General features: G+C 37.6%; 2 protein-coding genes across 2 annotated transcripts; both read left to right on the top strand.

Moving 5' to 3' along the window:
• Window positions 3,040-4,162, top strand: LOC107647354. Its single transcript, XM_016351432.1, has 2 exons — window positions 3,040-3,141; window positions 3,560-4,162. Exons 1-2 carry the CDS (start codon window positions 3,040-3,042, stop codon window positions 4,160-4,162), a joined length of 705 nt encoding a protein of 234 aa, XP_016206918.1.
• LOC107647353 lies at window positions 4,732-5,339 on the top strand. Its single transcript, XM_016351431.1, has 2 exons — window positions 4,732-5,011; window positions 5,095-5,339. The coding sequence occupies exons 1-2, from the start codon at window positions 4,732-4,734 to the stop codon at window positions 5,337-5,339; spliced, it is 525 nt and encodes a 174-aa protein (XP_016206917.1).

Here is a 17,470-nt window from a genome sequence, read left to right on the forward strand (position 1 = left end):
GTCATAGGATAACAAATATAACAAAATATATTTTAAAATGTAACTAAAAAGTGAATTTTTAGAGTCTATCTCACATATAATATTAAAATATTATTCAATCAAAATACTTTTCAATCACCAATAAATTTACAAAAATTAATATTCCATCTTTTCACTCAACCATTCGTCTATTTCAAGCGTCTTCTTCTAAGCTAAAAAATACTCCAACAAGAGTAGAATTGGCAACAAGCAATTCCATAGCATGAAAAAATAGTCGACCTTGCAAGCCTAATTTAGCTAATGCAGCCCTAATTTTACAAGTCTTCCAAACTTCAGCACTTGTATTTACAATAGCATTTGCAATGTCTTTTATTGTCATAGTCATGTCTTTTATATTTTGTGACAAATCAACTATCATTTGTGTTTTATCTTTTATCTTTTATCTTTTATCTTTTATCTTTTGTGGATGTGGTGTTTGATAACGATGGAATGGATGTAATAGATGACGGTAAAACTTGTTGAATCTGGAGTTGTTGGTCCACTTTTATTCTCGAAGAAATTAAAATTTTTCAAGTGCAACTCATTTTGGCCTATAGTTCATCAATATTTTTTTCAATAGTTATATCCGCGTTCTTTCTTTTCCATCTTCGCACCTTTTGTTTAGCACTCTCTATTCTAACTCCAGTTGCTATATCTTTATCATATATCTCTCTAAAAATGTTCAAATAATAATAATGATAATAATAATATTTTTTTCTAATAGATTTGTATTTTAAATTTGCCTATAATAAAAGTAGAAAATAAATTGAGAAAAATAATAATAAGAATAAAAACAGATAAGTACATAAAAGAAATAGAATATACATACCAAACATATTGATTTTCACACCTCAGTAGTAGCTTCGTTATATCATTCCATCCCACTCCACTTTTTCGTTCTATTACTTTTGCTAACACCGTTTGTTCTTTGAGAGTTTTCAAATGATTTAAGATCTTACTCTTGTTAATATTCACCAAGAATTTGTCTTTAATTTTATCTATTACTTTTTAGTAAACTTCAGATGAAAAGACTCTATCTTCTTTTTTACTCTTATTCTTTTATTTTTTAAGAACTTCAAACATTAAACCATGTATCTCCATTGTCCACTTAAAGTAATTATCACAATTATTTTTTTCTGTCACATCTACAATCTTCTTAACATCCATTGTACCACCTATAAATATGTATATATTTTAGAATAAAAATGATTGTTAACGAATACATTTGAGTACTATATGATACCATCAATAAGTTCTTTGGAATAATAAACATAATAATAACATCACTAAAAAAATATAGTAGATATAAAGTGCATACTATATAAATCTACTCAGAAATAAATTACAAATGTTATATAATGACAATAAATAACAAGAGTGCAAGTTGAATGTGATATAACTTCATTCAAAAGGTAGCATCATAAGAAAATTTTATAATTCTAATGTTGTTTACATATATAAGTATTTTACATTTCAAATGCTATAAAATCTCTAAAAATATCCCCTCTTCTTCCATTTTCACCTCTGTAAGGTATCAAAAGTCAAGGGAGAGATGACTAGTAATGTGATTAAAAAAGGTAAATCATGTAAATCATTCAGCGTGGGCTGGGTACTGATTGATACGTGCGTATTTGATATGATCAACGAGTGGATTCACGTTACAGTAGGTGCAAGTGGATTTGACGTCCTTGTCAGAGAAGTGGGGGGAGAGGTATATCGAGAGGAATTTTTCGAAAAACTGAGCAGGTGATAGGGTTTTTTGAGGTGATAGGGGATAGGAATATAGCGGATGGTGGAAGATTGCAGAATGAAAAATTAGGGGACAATATGAACAAGCATCATCAGTCATCGGAGGTTGCTTGGGATCAGACGGCAATGCTGTTAACGGTGGCGAATAGGCTCGTTGAAGAAGACAAGGACAAAATTGTAAATTCATGTGAATTTTTGAATGAATGGAACCCTAAAAATTCAAATACACAGTATAGAAACGGCAATTATGTGGCATTAAAGGAGGTAGAGGATTCTCAGGGATCTTCTCAAATTAATGGTGGAGCGGATTCAGAGGAAACAATATTTATTGACTATTATCAAACTAACGGAAAACAAAACTGTGTGGGCTCTAGGTATGCTTATGGGTTGGCAGATATAAGGCCCATTAAGTGTAACCAAGGGAGAGCAGCTAACGGAGCAAAGGGGGCAGATCTGGCCCAATGGATAAGGGCTCCCACGGGTACCCCAAACCGGGTAGGAGCTGACCCGGTCTCCCTGCTGACCCGGAAGGAGATGGAGCCCCTCTCAAACGAAGTCGTCCTCGCGGCACGCCCAGCTTCGTCCACATCCGACCCTGTCGCGTGACACATATGGGAAGAAGGCCACCACCAACCCGCTTCGGCGGCAGGGGACAGCACCGCCTTGTTGTCTCAGCAAGGAAAACAGCTGCAGCTCGAGGCTGCAGCGCGATGTGAGCCTGGGCCAGTGAGGGGGGCAAGGGATGGACCGAGGCAGGGCATGGAAGAGGGTTGCGGCCAGCAGCCCGAGCCAGAGGAGGCCGTATGGGAGGCGGTCGTGGAGAGACTTCTGGAAGGCAGGGGTAACATTGGGGAAGTCAAGATTGATGATAGAGAAGAAGGGCGGTGGAGTTAGGAAAGGGAGAAGGCCATAGAGCTGAACCAAGAAGAAAGAACCAGCGGGAGAGAGCAGGTCCATGGCAAGGCTGTTAGTAGTCTGCGGAGTCACAAGTCATCGGAGGAGGATCAGTTCTCGAGAGGAGGTACAGGGTCCAGATCGGAGGAGGGGGAAATCGTGAGAGGGAGAGAGGACCGGGTGCATGGCAGCGACAAAGAGGATGAGAGTGCTACCAGTAGACAGTCAGACATAGAGACGGGGGCAGTCGTGGATGGTGGCTCTGGTCTCCACAGTGAAAAACAAAGGCAGAGTTGGGAAGAGGAGATGGCTGAGAACAAAAAGGCTTGAAAACTAGCTGTAGAGTCAGGTGCTCAATGCAGTGATAAGGAGGATATTATGGCCATTTTACAGGAGCAGAATGAAGTGATTGCTCTGAAGAGGCATCAGGTGAAACAAAAAGAAAAAGCTCGACGGAGCAGGCCAAAATCGTGCAAGCAGGTGTGTAATAATTTTGTGAAATGATTTTAAGTTCCTGAAATGTTAGGGGGTTGAGAGGTAATGGAAAAATTAGTATGCTAAAGAATTTTATAAGTAAGTTTAGGTTGGATATGTTGGGATTGATAGAAACAAAGAGAGAGACTGTGACTAATTTTGATGTCTCTCGTATCTGGGGAAGGAACAGAGCTTGTTGGGAGTATGTAGGTTCATTTGGGGCCTCTGGAGGGTTATTGTTAATATGGGATGAGGCGGTCTTTAAACTAAATAATTGCTATAAGGGGGATAGGTGGCTGTGTGTAGAAGGGGTTGTAGTGAAAGATAATTTTTCTGTGCTATTTGTCTGGTGTATGGACCGCATGAGAGAGCTGAGAAGGCATCTGTTTGGGAAGAATTGAGTTATATCGCAGGGCTGTGTCAGGTGCCATTCTGTTGTTTGGGAGATTTTAATGAAATTTTGCATCTGGAAGAAAGAAGAGGAGCGAGTAGCTTGTCTGCGTCTGCGGAAGATTTTAGAGTATGGATAAATGACATGGAATTGATTGATTTGGCACTGAATGATCGAAAGTATACATGGTTCAGAGGGCAGTCGTGTAGTCGTATTGATAGGTGCTTAGTTTCTTTGGGGTGGTTTGACGAATACCCGGACTTGCGCCTTAGGGGAGGTCCTAGAGGCTTATCAGATCACTGCCCATTGATCATGGAGGACAGCAGAAGATTTGATGGCCCAAGACCATTCCGTAGCCTAGACTCCTGGTTCACACATGAAGGATTTTTGAGGATGGTGAAGGAAGAATGGAGGGATTTGGGTGATGCAAATTTCTTAGAAAAGATGAAAGCACTGTCAACACCTCTGCGTAGATGGCACAAGCATCATTTTGGGAATATAGCTAAGAAAATAAAGAGATTTGAGGAAGAAATACAGAAGGTGGATGATATGATCAGTAGTGGTCGGTATGAGAGTACCATGGAGGCAAGGAGGAGGGCGTTAGTGAGGTGTTGTGAAAAGTGGTATGTGAGATAGGATCTGCACTGGAAGCAAATATCTAAATCTCGGCATGCTACTGAGATGGATAGAAACACAAGGTACTTCCATAATATAGCTTCGGCGAGAAGAAGACATAACAGGATTGAGTCCCTGGTTATTCATGGGAGGTTAGTAAGGAATCAACCAAGAATTAAGGCTGCGATCCGAGGCTTTTATAAAGGCTTGTACCACCTGGAGCATTCCCCAAGTGTGAGTTTTAAGGACGACTTAGTTAATCGAATAGGGAGAGAGGAAGCTGAAGCACTAGAGGTGATACCGTCAGTGGAAGAAGTGAAGGAGGCAGTCTGGGAGTGTGAATCTTCTAAGGCTTCAGGGAGCGACGGGTACAACATGAATTTCATAAAAAGTGTTGGAATGAAATTGGAACGGAGTTCACTGTAGCTGTGATAAGCTTCTTCGAGACATCTACTCTACCAGAGGAGTCGAATGTCACATGGGTAGCGCTAGCCCCAAAATTCGTTGGGGCTAAGGAGATAAAAGATCTCAGACCTATTAGCATGGTCGGCTGTGTCTACAAAGTCATCTCTAAATTGTTGACCTGAAGAATGAGGAGTGTTATGCCAGGCTTAGTAGGGGAATCGCAGAGCGCCTTTATGAAGGGGAGAAAGATACATGATGGAGCTTTAATTGCATGTGAAACAGTGCACTGGTTGAAACTGAAAAAGCAAGCGTCAGCAATTGTAAAACTTGACTTTCAAAAAGCCTATGATAGAGTTAAATGGTGCTTCATCGATATTGTGCTAGAGAAAATGGAGTTTGACAGAACATGGAGGTCATGGATTAGGGAGTGTGTCAGAATGGCTTCTATTTCTATTCTGGTCATGGGTCTCCATTGAAACCTTTCAAAATGGAAAGGGGGCTCCGTTAAGGTGATCCATTATCACCGTTCTTGTTTGTCTTGGTGGTAGATGTGCTTAACAGGATGATCAGAGAGGCGGTCAGGAATGGTCGAATCTCTCCACTCCTAGTAGGTCGGGATAATATAGAGTTATCACATTTACAATTTGCTGATGATACTATATTATTCTGCCCGCCGTTGGAGGAGACAATCAGAAACTATAAGCGGTTGTTGAGGTGTTTTGAAATTATGTCTGGTTTGACCATTAACTTTGAGAAGTCCAACTTGATACCAGTGAATTACAGAAAGGAGTAGATTACCCAAATGTGTCAGCTATTGGGTTGTCAGGAGGCGGCTTTGCCAGTAAGGTATCTTGGCATTAGCCTAGGAGCGAATCCAAGACTGGTAAAGACTTGGAAACCGGTTATAGACAAGGTTGAGGAGAAACTCAGCTTGTGGAAAGCGAGAATCCTTAGTAAGGCTGGAAAGCTGGTACTCATCAAGTCGGTAATTAATAGCCTGCCAATCTATTACCTGAGCTTGTATAAGATGCCACAAGCAGTTGCACGGAAAATTATCTCGCTGCAAAGGAGATTCTTCTGGGGAAAGGATGATGGGCGACCGGGCATGGCTCTTGTGAAATGGGAGTTGGTCCAGGCACCAAAGAAGCTAGGAGGGTTAGGGGTGGGTGATGCAGTGATCCGCAATACGGCACTACTGTTTAAATGGTGGTGGCAGTTCTCAAAGGAGGAATGCCCTCTATGGAAGAAGATTGTATGCTCCTGTAATAACTTGAACCTGAACATTCTGCTTTCAACTCAGAAAGTTCCAGAAAGAGGTGGGCCGTGGAGGGACATATGTCAAATGCCAATAACAGAGCAAGATGTAAGACAAAAGATGATTGATGGGCTTACTATAGAAGTAGGGAATGGTAGGTCCACCAGGTTTTGGAAGGATACATGGCTCCAAGTGGGAAAGTTGAAAAACTTCTTCCCAAGACTCTTCATGATTTTAAACCAACAAGGATCAGTGATTGGGGACTGTGGGTTCTGGGACGGGATAGAGTGGGTGTGGTAATTTCAATGGAGAAGGGAACTGCGTCAATGGGAAACAGATACCTTAGATTAGATGCTTCAAGTCTTGCAATCTGTTAGATTGATAGCAGAAGTGCAAGATAGAATGGTGTGGAAATTTGATAAGGAAGACGTTTATTCCACTAACTCATTTGTGCAGATTATGCAGGAAGAGACTATGGATGAGGAGCTTCTGCGATATAATTTTACAAAAGAAATTTGGAAGGGGATAGTTCCACCCAGAGTGGAGCTATTCACTTGGTTTGTCTTGGTAGGCCGGGTCAATACAAAGGATCGCCTATGTAGGCTGGGAATTCTACAGCAAAATGATAATGTGTGCGTGTTGTGTAATAAAGAGGTAGAAAATTTACAACACCTATTTGTTACGTGTGAGTTCTCTTGGCAGGTGTGGTGTACCTGGATATCTGAGTTTGGACAGTAGTGGACTGCACCAGGTTCCTTGGAAGATCACTTTGAGAGTTGGAGATGGATGCCGGTGAGAAAAGAGGTGTGCAGGATTCGGATAGTTGGGTTCTTCTCAGTTATGTAGAATATCTGGCTAAGACGGAATGAGATTATCTTTCATAGTAGGACAATAGGAGTTGGAGATTGCGTGGCTCAATCATTTTCATGTGCTACAGAATGGTATGGTCAATAACTCATGTTGTTGATGGCTATGACAGAGATGACATAGGAGTTGTTTGGTTGTTTTATTTATCCTGACTAGTTGCTCCACTTTGGTGTTGAGCTCTTTCTTTCAAAAAAAAAAAGATAGAATGAAATTGATTCTACAGAACGTGACTTTGATTATAAGTTATTCAGATAAGAGGAGTCTTGCTATTTATATACAAAGACCTAACTGAATATAACCGACTTAGTCTAAACCAGTATTAATAACTAAAGGTAGTTACAGGCTTATTGAAAGAAGAGTTTTTGTTGACTAAGTCACTATAGGCACTAGGCGCTAGTGGACGTTAGGCACCAGATGGTGTTGGGCTCAGGTTTTCGGGCATTGGGTGTAAGAATCGGTGTTTTCATGAATAAAATAATTTAAATACCCAAATTAAGTTCCAGAAAGTTAGAATGAGAATTTGGGTATTTAAATATGATTTTTAGACTCAGTTGGTCTTTCCGAGTTAGAAAATGTGTTTTCTGCGAAAAACCGTAAAAAATCGGGAACCGGCAGTTGAACCGGTCGAACCGATTTAAGTCTGTCCGATACTGTGCGAGAAAAGTAAAAACGGTCGAAAACCCTAGAAAAATATTAGAAATGGAAAATCGGGCGTTAGTGTTAAAAGTTTGGCCCAAAGTTGGGCCGAACGAGCTAAAAATGCTAACGGGTTGGACCGGCCCAAGTTGGGCCCAAGCCCAACTCATATAAAGTAATAAATGAGCCAAAGAAGCTCATTTTAACACCAAGAGAGAGAGAGAGAGAGAGAGAGAGAACTCGGATAGGGAGAAGAGAGGAGAAGGAAGTCATTAATACTATTCATCTCCTCCTTCAAAGCTCCATAACTTTTGATCCGGAGCTCCGATTGACCAGCCGTTTGTGGCCACGCGAAGCTCTTGACGAGTTCTTACTTTCTATCTAAAGAAATATGGTAAGATATCTCTTTTCATGCTCCAGTTTCCAGCCCTAAGCTTCTGCAAATTTTTGGGTTTGGTTTCTTAGCAAGTTTTGTGGTTTTTGCTTGTTTAGGTGATCTCTAGTAGCGGGTAATTATTGGATTTTATCCCTAATCTCATTGGGTAAGGTAAGGTTTCACTAAACCCTTGTGTTTAGTTGTTTTGTGTACCTTAGGTTTTGATTTTGGTGATATATGTGTTGTTAGTTTGAGCTTTGGTGTTTGTTGGAGTTGGTTGAGGTTTTGGATCAAGTTTGGTGGCTTCGTTTTGGTATTTAGAGCGTTTGGAAATTGGCCAAGGTATGGTTTCGATTTTCTTTATGTAATATATAATGTTTCTGGAAACTTAGGCTAGTTGACCTTAAGATAAGATTGAATGTTTTGGGTGTATGTTTAATTGTATGTGATGTTGATGTTTTGGGGATAACTTGTATGATAGTGATGATGAGATGGAGTTTTGGTATTAGGAATGTATGAGTTTGATGATGATTGTTGGTATTTAATGATTATGAAAGTTGATAATGAATATGTGATTTATTGTTGTTGATGAGGGTTTGTTGATATGGTTGATGATTGATGATGGTTATTGATGTTGTTGGTAAATTGAAGGTGAGAGTTGAGTTGTTGATAAATGATGTGGATTATGATGAGTTGATGATTTTTGGAATATGTTGATAAATCATGATGTTGAAATTGGTAAGGATGGTGTGAGAGATTGAAATTAAGATGACATGAGATTGATTTTGATGTTTAGTATTGATTGAGTTATGATTAATGAAAGTGTTGGTGGAGGATTGATTTTAGTGTTATATAATTTATGTTTGAAGTTGAGAATAATGTAATGAGTGGAAATTTTGGTATGAATAGTGGAATGTGACAAAAAGGGTGAGTTATGATGGAAATTAGAGTTTGGAATGGTTTGATTTGGTTTTGGATTGAGAGTTGGTTAAAAATTGAGGTTTTGAGGTTTTTGGGTAAAAATGGATTTTTGGTGAACTTTGATAGATCATAACTGGAGCCTCGGTTTTCAAAAATTATTGAAATTTGATTTAAATTAAAGTTCATCAAAAACTCTTCAAATTGATATAAAGTTTGTAAAATTTGAATTTTTGTAGAGGAAGTTATGATCATTCAAAGTTTGGTGTCAAAATCTGAAATTTTACAAAGTTGCAGAATTTCGGGATTTCTGGTATGTGCGCACGCACAACCCTGCAAAATTTTAATCCTGCGCACATGCACAGATCTGTGTGTATGCACAGGCAGGGATGGGCGTGCTGTTTGCAGCGCTAGCACAGCTTGTGCACGCACACACCAATGAGGAATTGCAACCTGTGCGCACGCACACGTTGGGAAGGTCAGTCTGTTAGGGGCGCTAGCACAGCTTGTGCGAGTGAACAGACTTGTGAATTTTTGTACCTGTGCGTACGCACACCCCTGTGCGTACGCACAATTTAAAAATCTTCCTGGGCGTGCACACGCACACCCCTGTGCGTATGCACACGCCCTGTTTCAAAAATTTAAAACTTGTTTTCAACTAGTTGACCTTCTCAGGAAGCTTGTAAGCTTCTGTGACACCATTTTAAGACTCTTGGGCTCAATTTTGGATATTGGAACATGGGAAAGGTCCTAGGAGGTTTAATTTGGTTTTACTTTGAAAAGTTAGCAAACGGAGGTTTAGGTTTCTGGTGTAGTGAGGATGAGTTGGTTGAGAGAGAACGAAGAGTGGTGAATATGGTGATTGCTGACAACGAATTTGAGAAACTGATGAACTAAGGAGTTCGGAATGGGACTTATGAATTGATGATGGTTGTGACGAGTATGAGTGGAAATGTGCTATGAGCAGTGGCCTCTGAGATTGAATATGTGATTACGATATGCCTTGTTCTCTGTCGTAGGGGCTGTGGCAGTCTTCCGCCTATGTTTGGATGTGAGAGTTAAAGCTGGGCTTCTCACTCATATTTTTCACAACCAGAGGAAGGTGGTAGGGCACTTTTCCCTCGGAATTATTCCTCCTGAAAATGCAATTTCTCTCTTATTGCAAGGTGGTAGGGCACTAACCCATGGAATCATGCGGCAACCAGAAGGTGGTAGGGCACGCTCCCTCAGAATGTTTTCCTCTGAAAGGAGAAGGTGGTAGGGCACTCATCCCTCGGAATTATTCCTCCTTATGCGCAATAGAGAGACTAATCCGGGAGTTGTCGACTGGATTTTTTGTCGGGTTTGGCATTATAACCGACATGTGATATCACAGCCAATAGGACAGACATTCATCATATGCATCTTCTATATGCTTGCTTGCTTTGTTTACTTGAGCTTGCCTAATTGTATAACATGCCTACTTGCTTCTTGAATTACTTGCTGTAAATGAATACTATCTGTGTTTTACTTGCTTGCCTTTATCTCGTGTTTGTCTGGTATTGAGGAGGTTAGGTAGGTGGTGGCGATGGGATCGCACGGAGGTTAGGTTGGCGAAGGCTGTGGGATACAGCGGTGTGATTAGTATTAGTTAGAATCCTTTAAGTTTAGAAAACCATGTTTATTGTTTAAGGTTTACATTAATTATATTTGTTCTAAGCTTGAATATCGGTTTGATGTGAAGTTCTAGGATTGCCTTAGGCATCTCGGAGCCTTACATCTTACATTATTGGGCACTGTTACCATACTGAGAACCTCCGGTTCTCATACCATATTTCTGTTGTATTTTTCAGATGCAGGTCGTAACCCACCTCGGTGAGTTGCTTAGATGGTGACAGAAGCGGAGGATCCAGATACCTTTTGGAGTCTTTTTGATTTATTTTGTTTAAACATCTCTCACTTTTGTATTTTGTTTTGCCTAGAGGCTTTTATTTGAGAGAACAAAACTTGTATAAGCCCTTTCGAACTACAGTCTTCTTGTTGTCTGTATATATGGCTAGCCGGCTTAAACTCTGTGAGCTGTGACTAGATTCTTATGATATTATGCTATGATATTTTGCTATACTATATTTATTTCTTGTGCTTTAAGTTAGTATCTTCGCTAGTACATTTTGCGCTTTTCAAATCCTGTTTTTGAGCTATATCCTTCATCAGGCTTTTAGAATATAATATTTCCTTCTATATATAAATATGTCTAAGCCTTAGGACCATTGTAACCTCTGATTAACCTTTACTTTACGGCTAGAGGTAAGGCTTAGGGTAATTGGGGTGTTATATTGGGTGCCGATCCACAGGCACTAGGCACCAATTCATACCTGACACCCCTAAAACTCAGGTCTTTTTAGATAAGACCCTGAGTTTAATTTTGAATTTCTCAAAGCTGTGAAGGGAGATAGTTTTAGTAAGGAGTCTGCTACTTGGTCAATTGTTGGAATATGCACTACAACAAGTTGTTTTCAATTGACCCTTTCTCTAACTGAATGAAGATCCAAATTAAAGTGCTTTGTTTTGTTGTGTAAAATAAGATTGGCATAATGTTGTCCTATAAATTACTGGAACATGAGTGCATTTGATCTGAGGTTCTGAAAATAGGTTAAGAATCCAGCGAACATCTATTTCTGGAGTTGTAATGCTCTTGAATTCATCTTCTGCACTAGATTTGCTGACTGAATGTTGCTTCCTATTTACCCATGAGACCAGATTGGATCCTAAATAGACACAAAAGCCTGTGGTTAATCTTCTATCATTTATGTTCGTGCCCCGATTTGAATCTGCAAAAGCAAATAATCTGAAGTCAGTACAAGGTTGAAAGAAGATCCCTTGATCCTTGGTACCAACCATGTATCTTAGAATTCATTTGATACATTTCCAGTATGTTAAGAGGGGATTGTGGATATATTGTGAAACTTTATTTATTGTATATGCTATATCTGGATGAGTAAGGGTGGTATATTGTAAAGTACCTACGATAGATCTATAAAGAGTGGGCTTATCAAAGACTTTTCCTACATGAGTTGAAAGTTTAGTGGTAGTAATCATAGGAGCAGGCATTGGTTGGGAGTCATGCATATGTGCTCTAATTAATAGGTCTTCTATATACTTTGTCTGAGATAAAATATATGATCCAGATTTAATTTTTGAGGCTTTAATGCCTAAGAAATAGTTAAATTCACCTATGTCTTTTAAATCAAACAAAGAGTGTAATTGATTCATGAGCACAACAATCTTGTTTTCATCATCACAAGTTACCAGGATATCATCCACATGTACAAGAATCTACGTACATTGTTGTCTTGGATGTTATTCGAATAAAGAGAGAAGGGTCTGACCTTGTACTTTTGAAACCAAAATGAGAAAGAGTTGTAGAAAGCTTAGCAAACCAAGCTTTTGGAGATTGTTTTAGTCCATAAATGGATTTGCGAAGCTTGCAAACCTGAGTTCTTGTCCTTGAGGAAAGGAAGGCAGTTGTTGCATAAACACAGTTTAATGAAGCTCACTATTGAGGAATGCATTATTAAAGTTATATTATCAAATTGGCCATGATTTTGAGTTAACAATGGTGAGTATAATGCGGATAGTTGCTGGTTTAATCACAGGATTGAAAACTTGATCATAATTGATGCCTTCTCTTTGATGAAATTCTTTAGGAACCAATCTTGCTTTATACTTAAGAATGGTGCCATTCGGATGTCTCTTGATGGCAAACACCCAACGACACCCTATGACAGTGCTATTTTTTAAGGGATCATTAATCGACTAAGTATGATTCCTATGTAGGGCTGAAATTTCTTCCTCTATAGCCTTGGTCCAATGTGATGTTGTAAGGGCTAATTTAACACTGGTTGGGATTTTATTTATCAAACCAAGGGGATTTTACACTAGTAGTCAGTGCCTTATGCTTTAAATTTCCTGTTTTGGATCTTGTAACCATAGGATGAAGGTTGGTAGCGGGATTAGAAGATAATGAGGGAAGAACTATCTCAATCTCTTGAATTGGAATAGGTGCAGTCCTACTAGAAGGGGGTTCTAAAGTAGAGGTTGTAATCTAGGTTAAGGTGTTTTCAGAATTTTGAGTTTCTAAAGTGAAAGGTGTAATATAAGGTGTTGAGGAATGATGCATTATTTGATTTCCAAGAGAAGAAGATAATAAAGGTTCTATGAAAGAAATAATTGGTGTGCTATGACAGAGTTGAGAGAGTAGTAGAGTTCTTGGTAGCTGAAGGAGTATGCGCTGCAAACATTGAACTATAGGGAAAAATAGTTTCATTAAACAAAACATAACGAGTAATAAAGATTTTACCTTGAAAATTCATACACTTGTAACCTTCGTGATGTGATGCATAGCCTACAAACACACACAATTCTGATTTGTATTAGAATTTTGTTGAATTGTAGGGTGTTAGAAGTGGATAACATCCACAGCCAAAAAACTTGAAGAATTGATAATCTGATACTTTATGATTTAACATCTCATAAGGGGTTTTATTAGCAAGAATAATAGATGGCAAATGATTGATAATAAACGTAGCAGATAAGAAAGCATCATCCCAGTATTTTAAAGGCAAACCAATATTAGCTAACATGGATAATCCAACTTCAACTAAGTGCCTATGTTTCCTTTCTACCCTACCATTTTACTGGTGGGTGTAAGGACAAGAATACCTATGTGTGATATTATTTTGTGCTAAAAATTGCTTAAAGGTATAAGACATATATTCTTGACCATGGTCAGTTTGTAATTGTTTAATGGAATGTCCAGCATAATTTTTCCATTTACAATTTATACTATTGAAAAGTTGAGAAATCTTAAGATTTTGTAGAGAGTAGGTAAATATATAGATATCTAGTATGTGAATCAAGAAATAAAAGATAATAAGAGAATCCATGATCTGATAGGACTGGAGAAGGACCCCAAACATCACTGTAAATCATTTCTAAAGGATGGTTAAATTGATTAGAACCAGAATGAAATGACAATGCATGCATCTTAGACATACATCAAAATTTACACAAGGAGGAAGAGGCATTATCATTGATATGTATTGGTGAAATATTACATTTATTTTGAGAATCAAAGAGACAATCTTAGGTGTACAATGCCAAACATCAAAATCATGACAAATAGCAGACAAGGCAATTGGATTAGATGTAATGATGAGTGATTTTGCTATTGCCACCCTTTCAAATTCCTAAATTCCTTCCTTAGGACATCCTTAGAGTAGAATCTGGTAGGTGTCCTGAGATTTGACATAACAAGCATGAGAATGAAATTTAAAATAGCAATTATTATCTTTAGTAAATTAGTAAATACTGATTAAATTGCTAGAGATACTAGGGGCATGAAAAAGTTGTTTGAGAATAAATTTGTTATTGTTATCAAGAGAAACTAGGTAAGAATGACCGATATGTGCAATAGGTGTTGAATTACCAATACCTAAAACTACTTGTTCTGTACCCTGAAAATCAGAGGAGGTTAGAAGACTGGAATGTTCATTTGTGATTTGATGAGAAGATCCAATGTCTAGAAACCAAGAATTTTCAGAAGATGCAACTGTGAAGTGAAGTAAGCTATGAGATTGTGAACATTTTTAAGTAGAGACAAACATCATTAAGTATATACCTTTGAGGTTGTAGTTCAAACTTTTTGAAGCTTTGGTGTTTCAGCTCTCGTCAGAATATCAATAGGACCGCCAACTCTTTGAGGTGGGGGTTGCACTACTCGACCTTCATTTACTTTGACCTTTCCCTTGTTTGGTCTTTGTCATCATAAGGGTTGTGTCTTCATCAGTATCCCAGTTCTCCTCAACTGGTTGTGGGTCAACAGCAATTTGAGTGATGGGTGTCTGTTGAGTAACTGAAGAAATTAAAAGGTAAGGTGAGTCGAGTATCAAAATGATGCCTAAAGAAGTATGAAGTACTTAGAAATTAAATATTTATTTTATATACTCACCTTTGGTTTTTTTCGTTGCTATCTGCACAGTAGATAATTGACAAGATGTTATAACGAAAGCCTGAATCTATGAGAGTATGTGAAAGGGAAATTAGTGAATACCATAGAGCTCGGAGGTGTCCAAATTCGTGAGGAATTGAGATCCCAAGTTGAAGAAAAAATTGAGAGGTCCAGATCGGGAATGAGGTCGGGAAGACGATAAACGTGGGGCCAATCTGAAAGAACAATTGAATAAGAGCTTGTTAAGCTCCTACGGAATAATTCTAATCTTTTGGTCTGGAAAGTCTCTAACATGTTTGGGATCCATCCCAACCTCATGAGCCACAAGGTTGCTGTTTACCCGAGCTCACGACCTGTACAACAAAAATGACGAAAGTTCAGCCCCGAAAGAGCAGAAGTTGTAGAAGAGCAAGTTCAGGCACTGTTAGAAGCTTACTTCATAAGAGAAGTAAAATATTCACTATGACTCGCTAATGTGGTATTCGTGAAGAAACAAAACAGAAAATAGAGGATGTACATCGATTATACCAATCTCAACAAAGCCTGTCCAAAGAATCCTTACTCTTTATCCAGTATTAATACTTTGGTAGACTTAGTTTTGGGCTATAAATACCTGTCTTTTATAGATGAGTACTTAAGGATAAAATTAAATTCTGATGTATAGACCGAATCAAGAGAAAATATCTTTCATCACTTCTAAGGCAAATTACTGCTATATAGTTATGTCCTTTAGATTGAAAAATACCGAGATTATATATCAATGGTTGATAAACAAGGTATTCTCATCTCACCTTAAAAAATTATTAAAAGTCTATGTAGACGACATATTTGTTAAGATCAAAGAAAGAGCCACATTGAAAAATTGATACTTTGATAGTAATAACACTCTTATCTGTACCTAAAATTCACATTGTTTTTTCGGTCCAAAGATTATTGAATTACTATTCTTATAGTGCTATCAACTACAAATAGGTTATCCTATATTGTCAATGAACACTTCTAAAGAGATAAACACTTCTAAAGAGATAGACAATCTAATCCAGTGGGAACTCGAATTCTAATAATACTGGCTTACTTCCTTCCTACCGGATAGGATTAGAATATCAATATTTCTTCTGCGAACGGAGTTTAACTCAATATCTCGAACTCATAATCTCACTGTGTGTGTGTAACTCTAAAAAGAAGATGCTATGTACATGTTAGGCTCTTGCAGCACAAGGAGTTCCCTGGGACATTCCATTCAAAAAGAGCAAAAAAAACCTTAGTTAAAAACAATAGGTACTAAATAGTGCTAATATTTTTATGCATACATGACATTTTTTATGGTTTAGTTTCGAGGATACCATTAAATTTATTAACTAAAAAAATCATATGAAGTATAAAATTTAATTTTTAATACATTTATTTATTAGGAAAAATATTATTTTTTATTGATAATAATTTTAATATATATTTTTAGGAAAAATATTAGCTAAACCATTTTCTTAATATCAAAACGAGTGTTTTGTTTCTTTAATGTTAGTGGTTTATTGTGTTAGTCATAATGGTGGCCTGTTCCCTAGGTCTCTTAATCCTTATCTGAGTTAAATTTTAATTTGGCCCCTGAAATTTGGTGCGATGCTCAGAATGACCTTCACAATTTCGTTGGTCCTAATTAGAACTCTCAAATTTATAATTGTAGCTCCAACTTGTCTCTGTGATTATATCCGTCACTGAAATATTGATTTGGCACAATTACATAACACGATGGACACTACTTAAACGACGGCGTATTGATTTTGTACCCAAACCTTTTAGAAACCAGGTCGTTTCAGTTTTGTGTGGATTAAAACTCTCTTTCTTCTCACTACGACGATCATAAGTTTTAACCCACACAAAATTGAAACAATGTGGTTTCCAAAGGGTTTGGACGCGAAACCAATATGCTGTCGTTTAAGTAGTGTCTACTATGTCTTGTCATTGCGTTAGATCAGCATTCCGGTGACGGAGATGATCACAGAGGCAAGTCGGAGTCACGATTGCAAATTTGGGGGTTCGAATTGGGACCAATAAAATTATGAAGATTGATGAACGGATTTTTGACGGTTTAGAATTCCTCAATGAATTCTCGTTGCAAGTATAGTTTCTAAACCAACAAATAATCCTTTTATGCAAAAAATTATTTGTCACAAGTAACAAAACCCAATAAAAATAATAACCGAAGTATTTAAACCTCGGGTCGTCTCTCAAGGAATTGCAGGGAAGTGTAGTTATTATTGGTTATGAAAAGTATATTTTTGGGTTTTTAAATGTTGAACAGGGAATTTAAATAACATGGAAATAAACTAACAATTAAGAAAAGTCCTAGCAAGGATTGATAATCGGAAGTCCTATCCTTATTATCAGTGTCAATTGTGATGGTAATTGTAAATTGCACTCACTTAGTTAACCTCTAACAAATGAAGGAAAGTCAAGTGAGGAAATCAATTTGATTCCTCAAGTCCTAATCAACTCCTAAGGAAAGACTAGCTTTAGAGAAATTCAAATCAACTAGCAACGTTCAATTATCAATCAACAAAGGAGTTTGATAACTCAAGAGTCTCCAATTACTCAATCTAAGCTAAGAACATAAAAGGCTAATTTAAAATCCAACTAAGCATTTTATCAAACACTTGGAAAGCACAACATAAAAGTATAGAAAAGTAATAAGAGATAATAAAATCCAAACAACCAATTGAAAGCATCAATGACTAACAAATAATAGAAGAAGCAATAAAAATGAAATACCTCAAATTGTATTAAATAGAAAATCAAATCTAACATGAGAATTCATAAACTAAAGTAGATAAATAAATAAATCACCAAGAGAAGAGAAACTAAAATTGAAAATAGCTAAACCTAAGA

This window comes from Arachis ipaensis, chromosome B06, assembly GCF_000816755.2.
Source record: "Arachis ipaensis cultivar K30076 chromosome B06, Araip1.1, whole genome shotgun sequence".
NCBI classification, from domain to species: domain Eukaryota; kingdom Viridiplantae; phylum Streptophyta; class Magnoliopsida; order Fabales; family Fabaceae; genus Arachis; species Arachis ipaensis.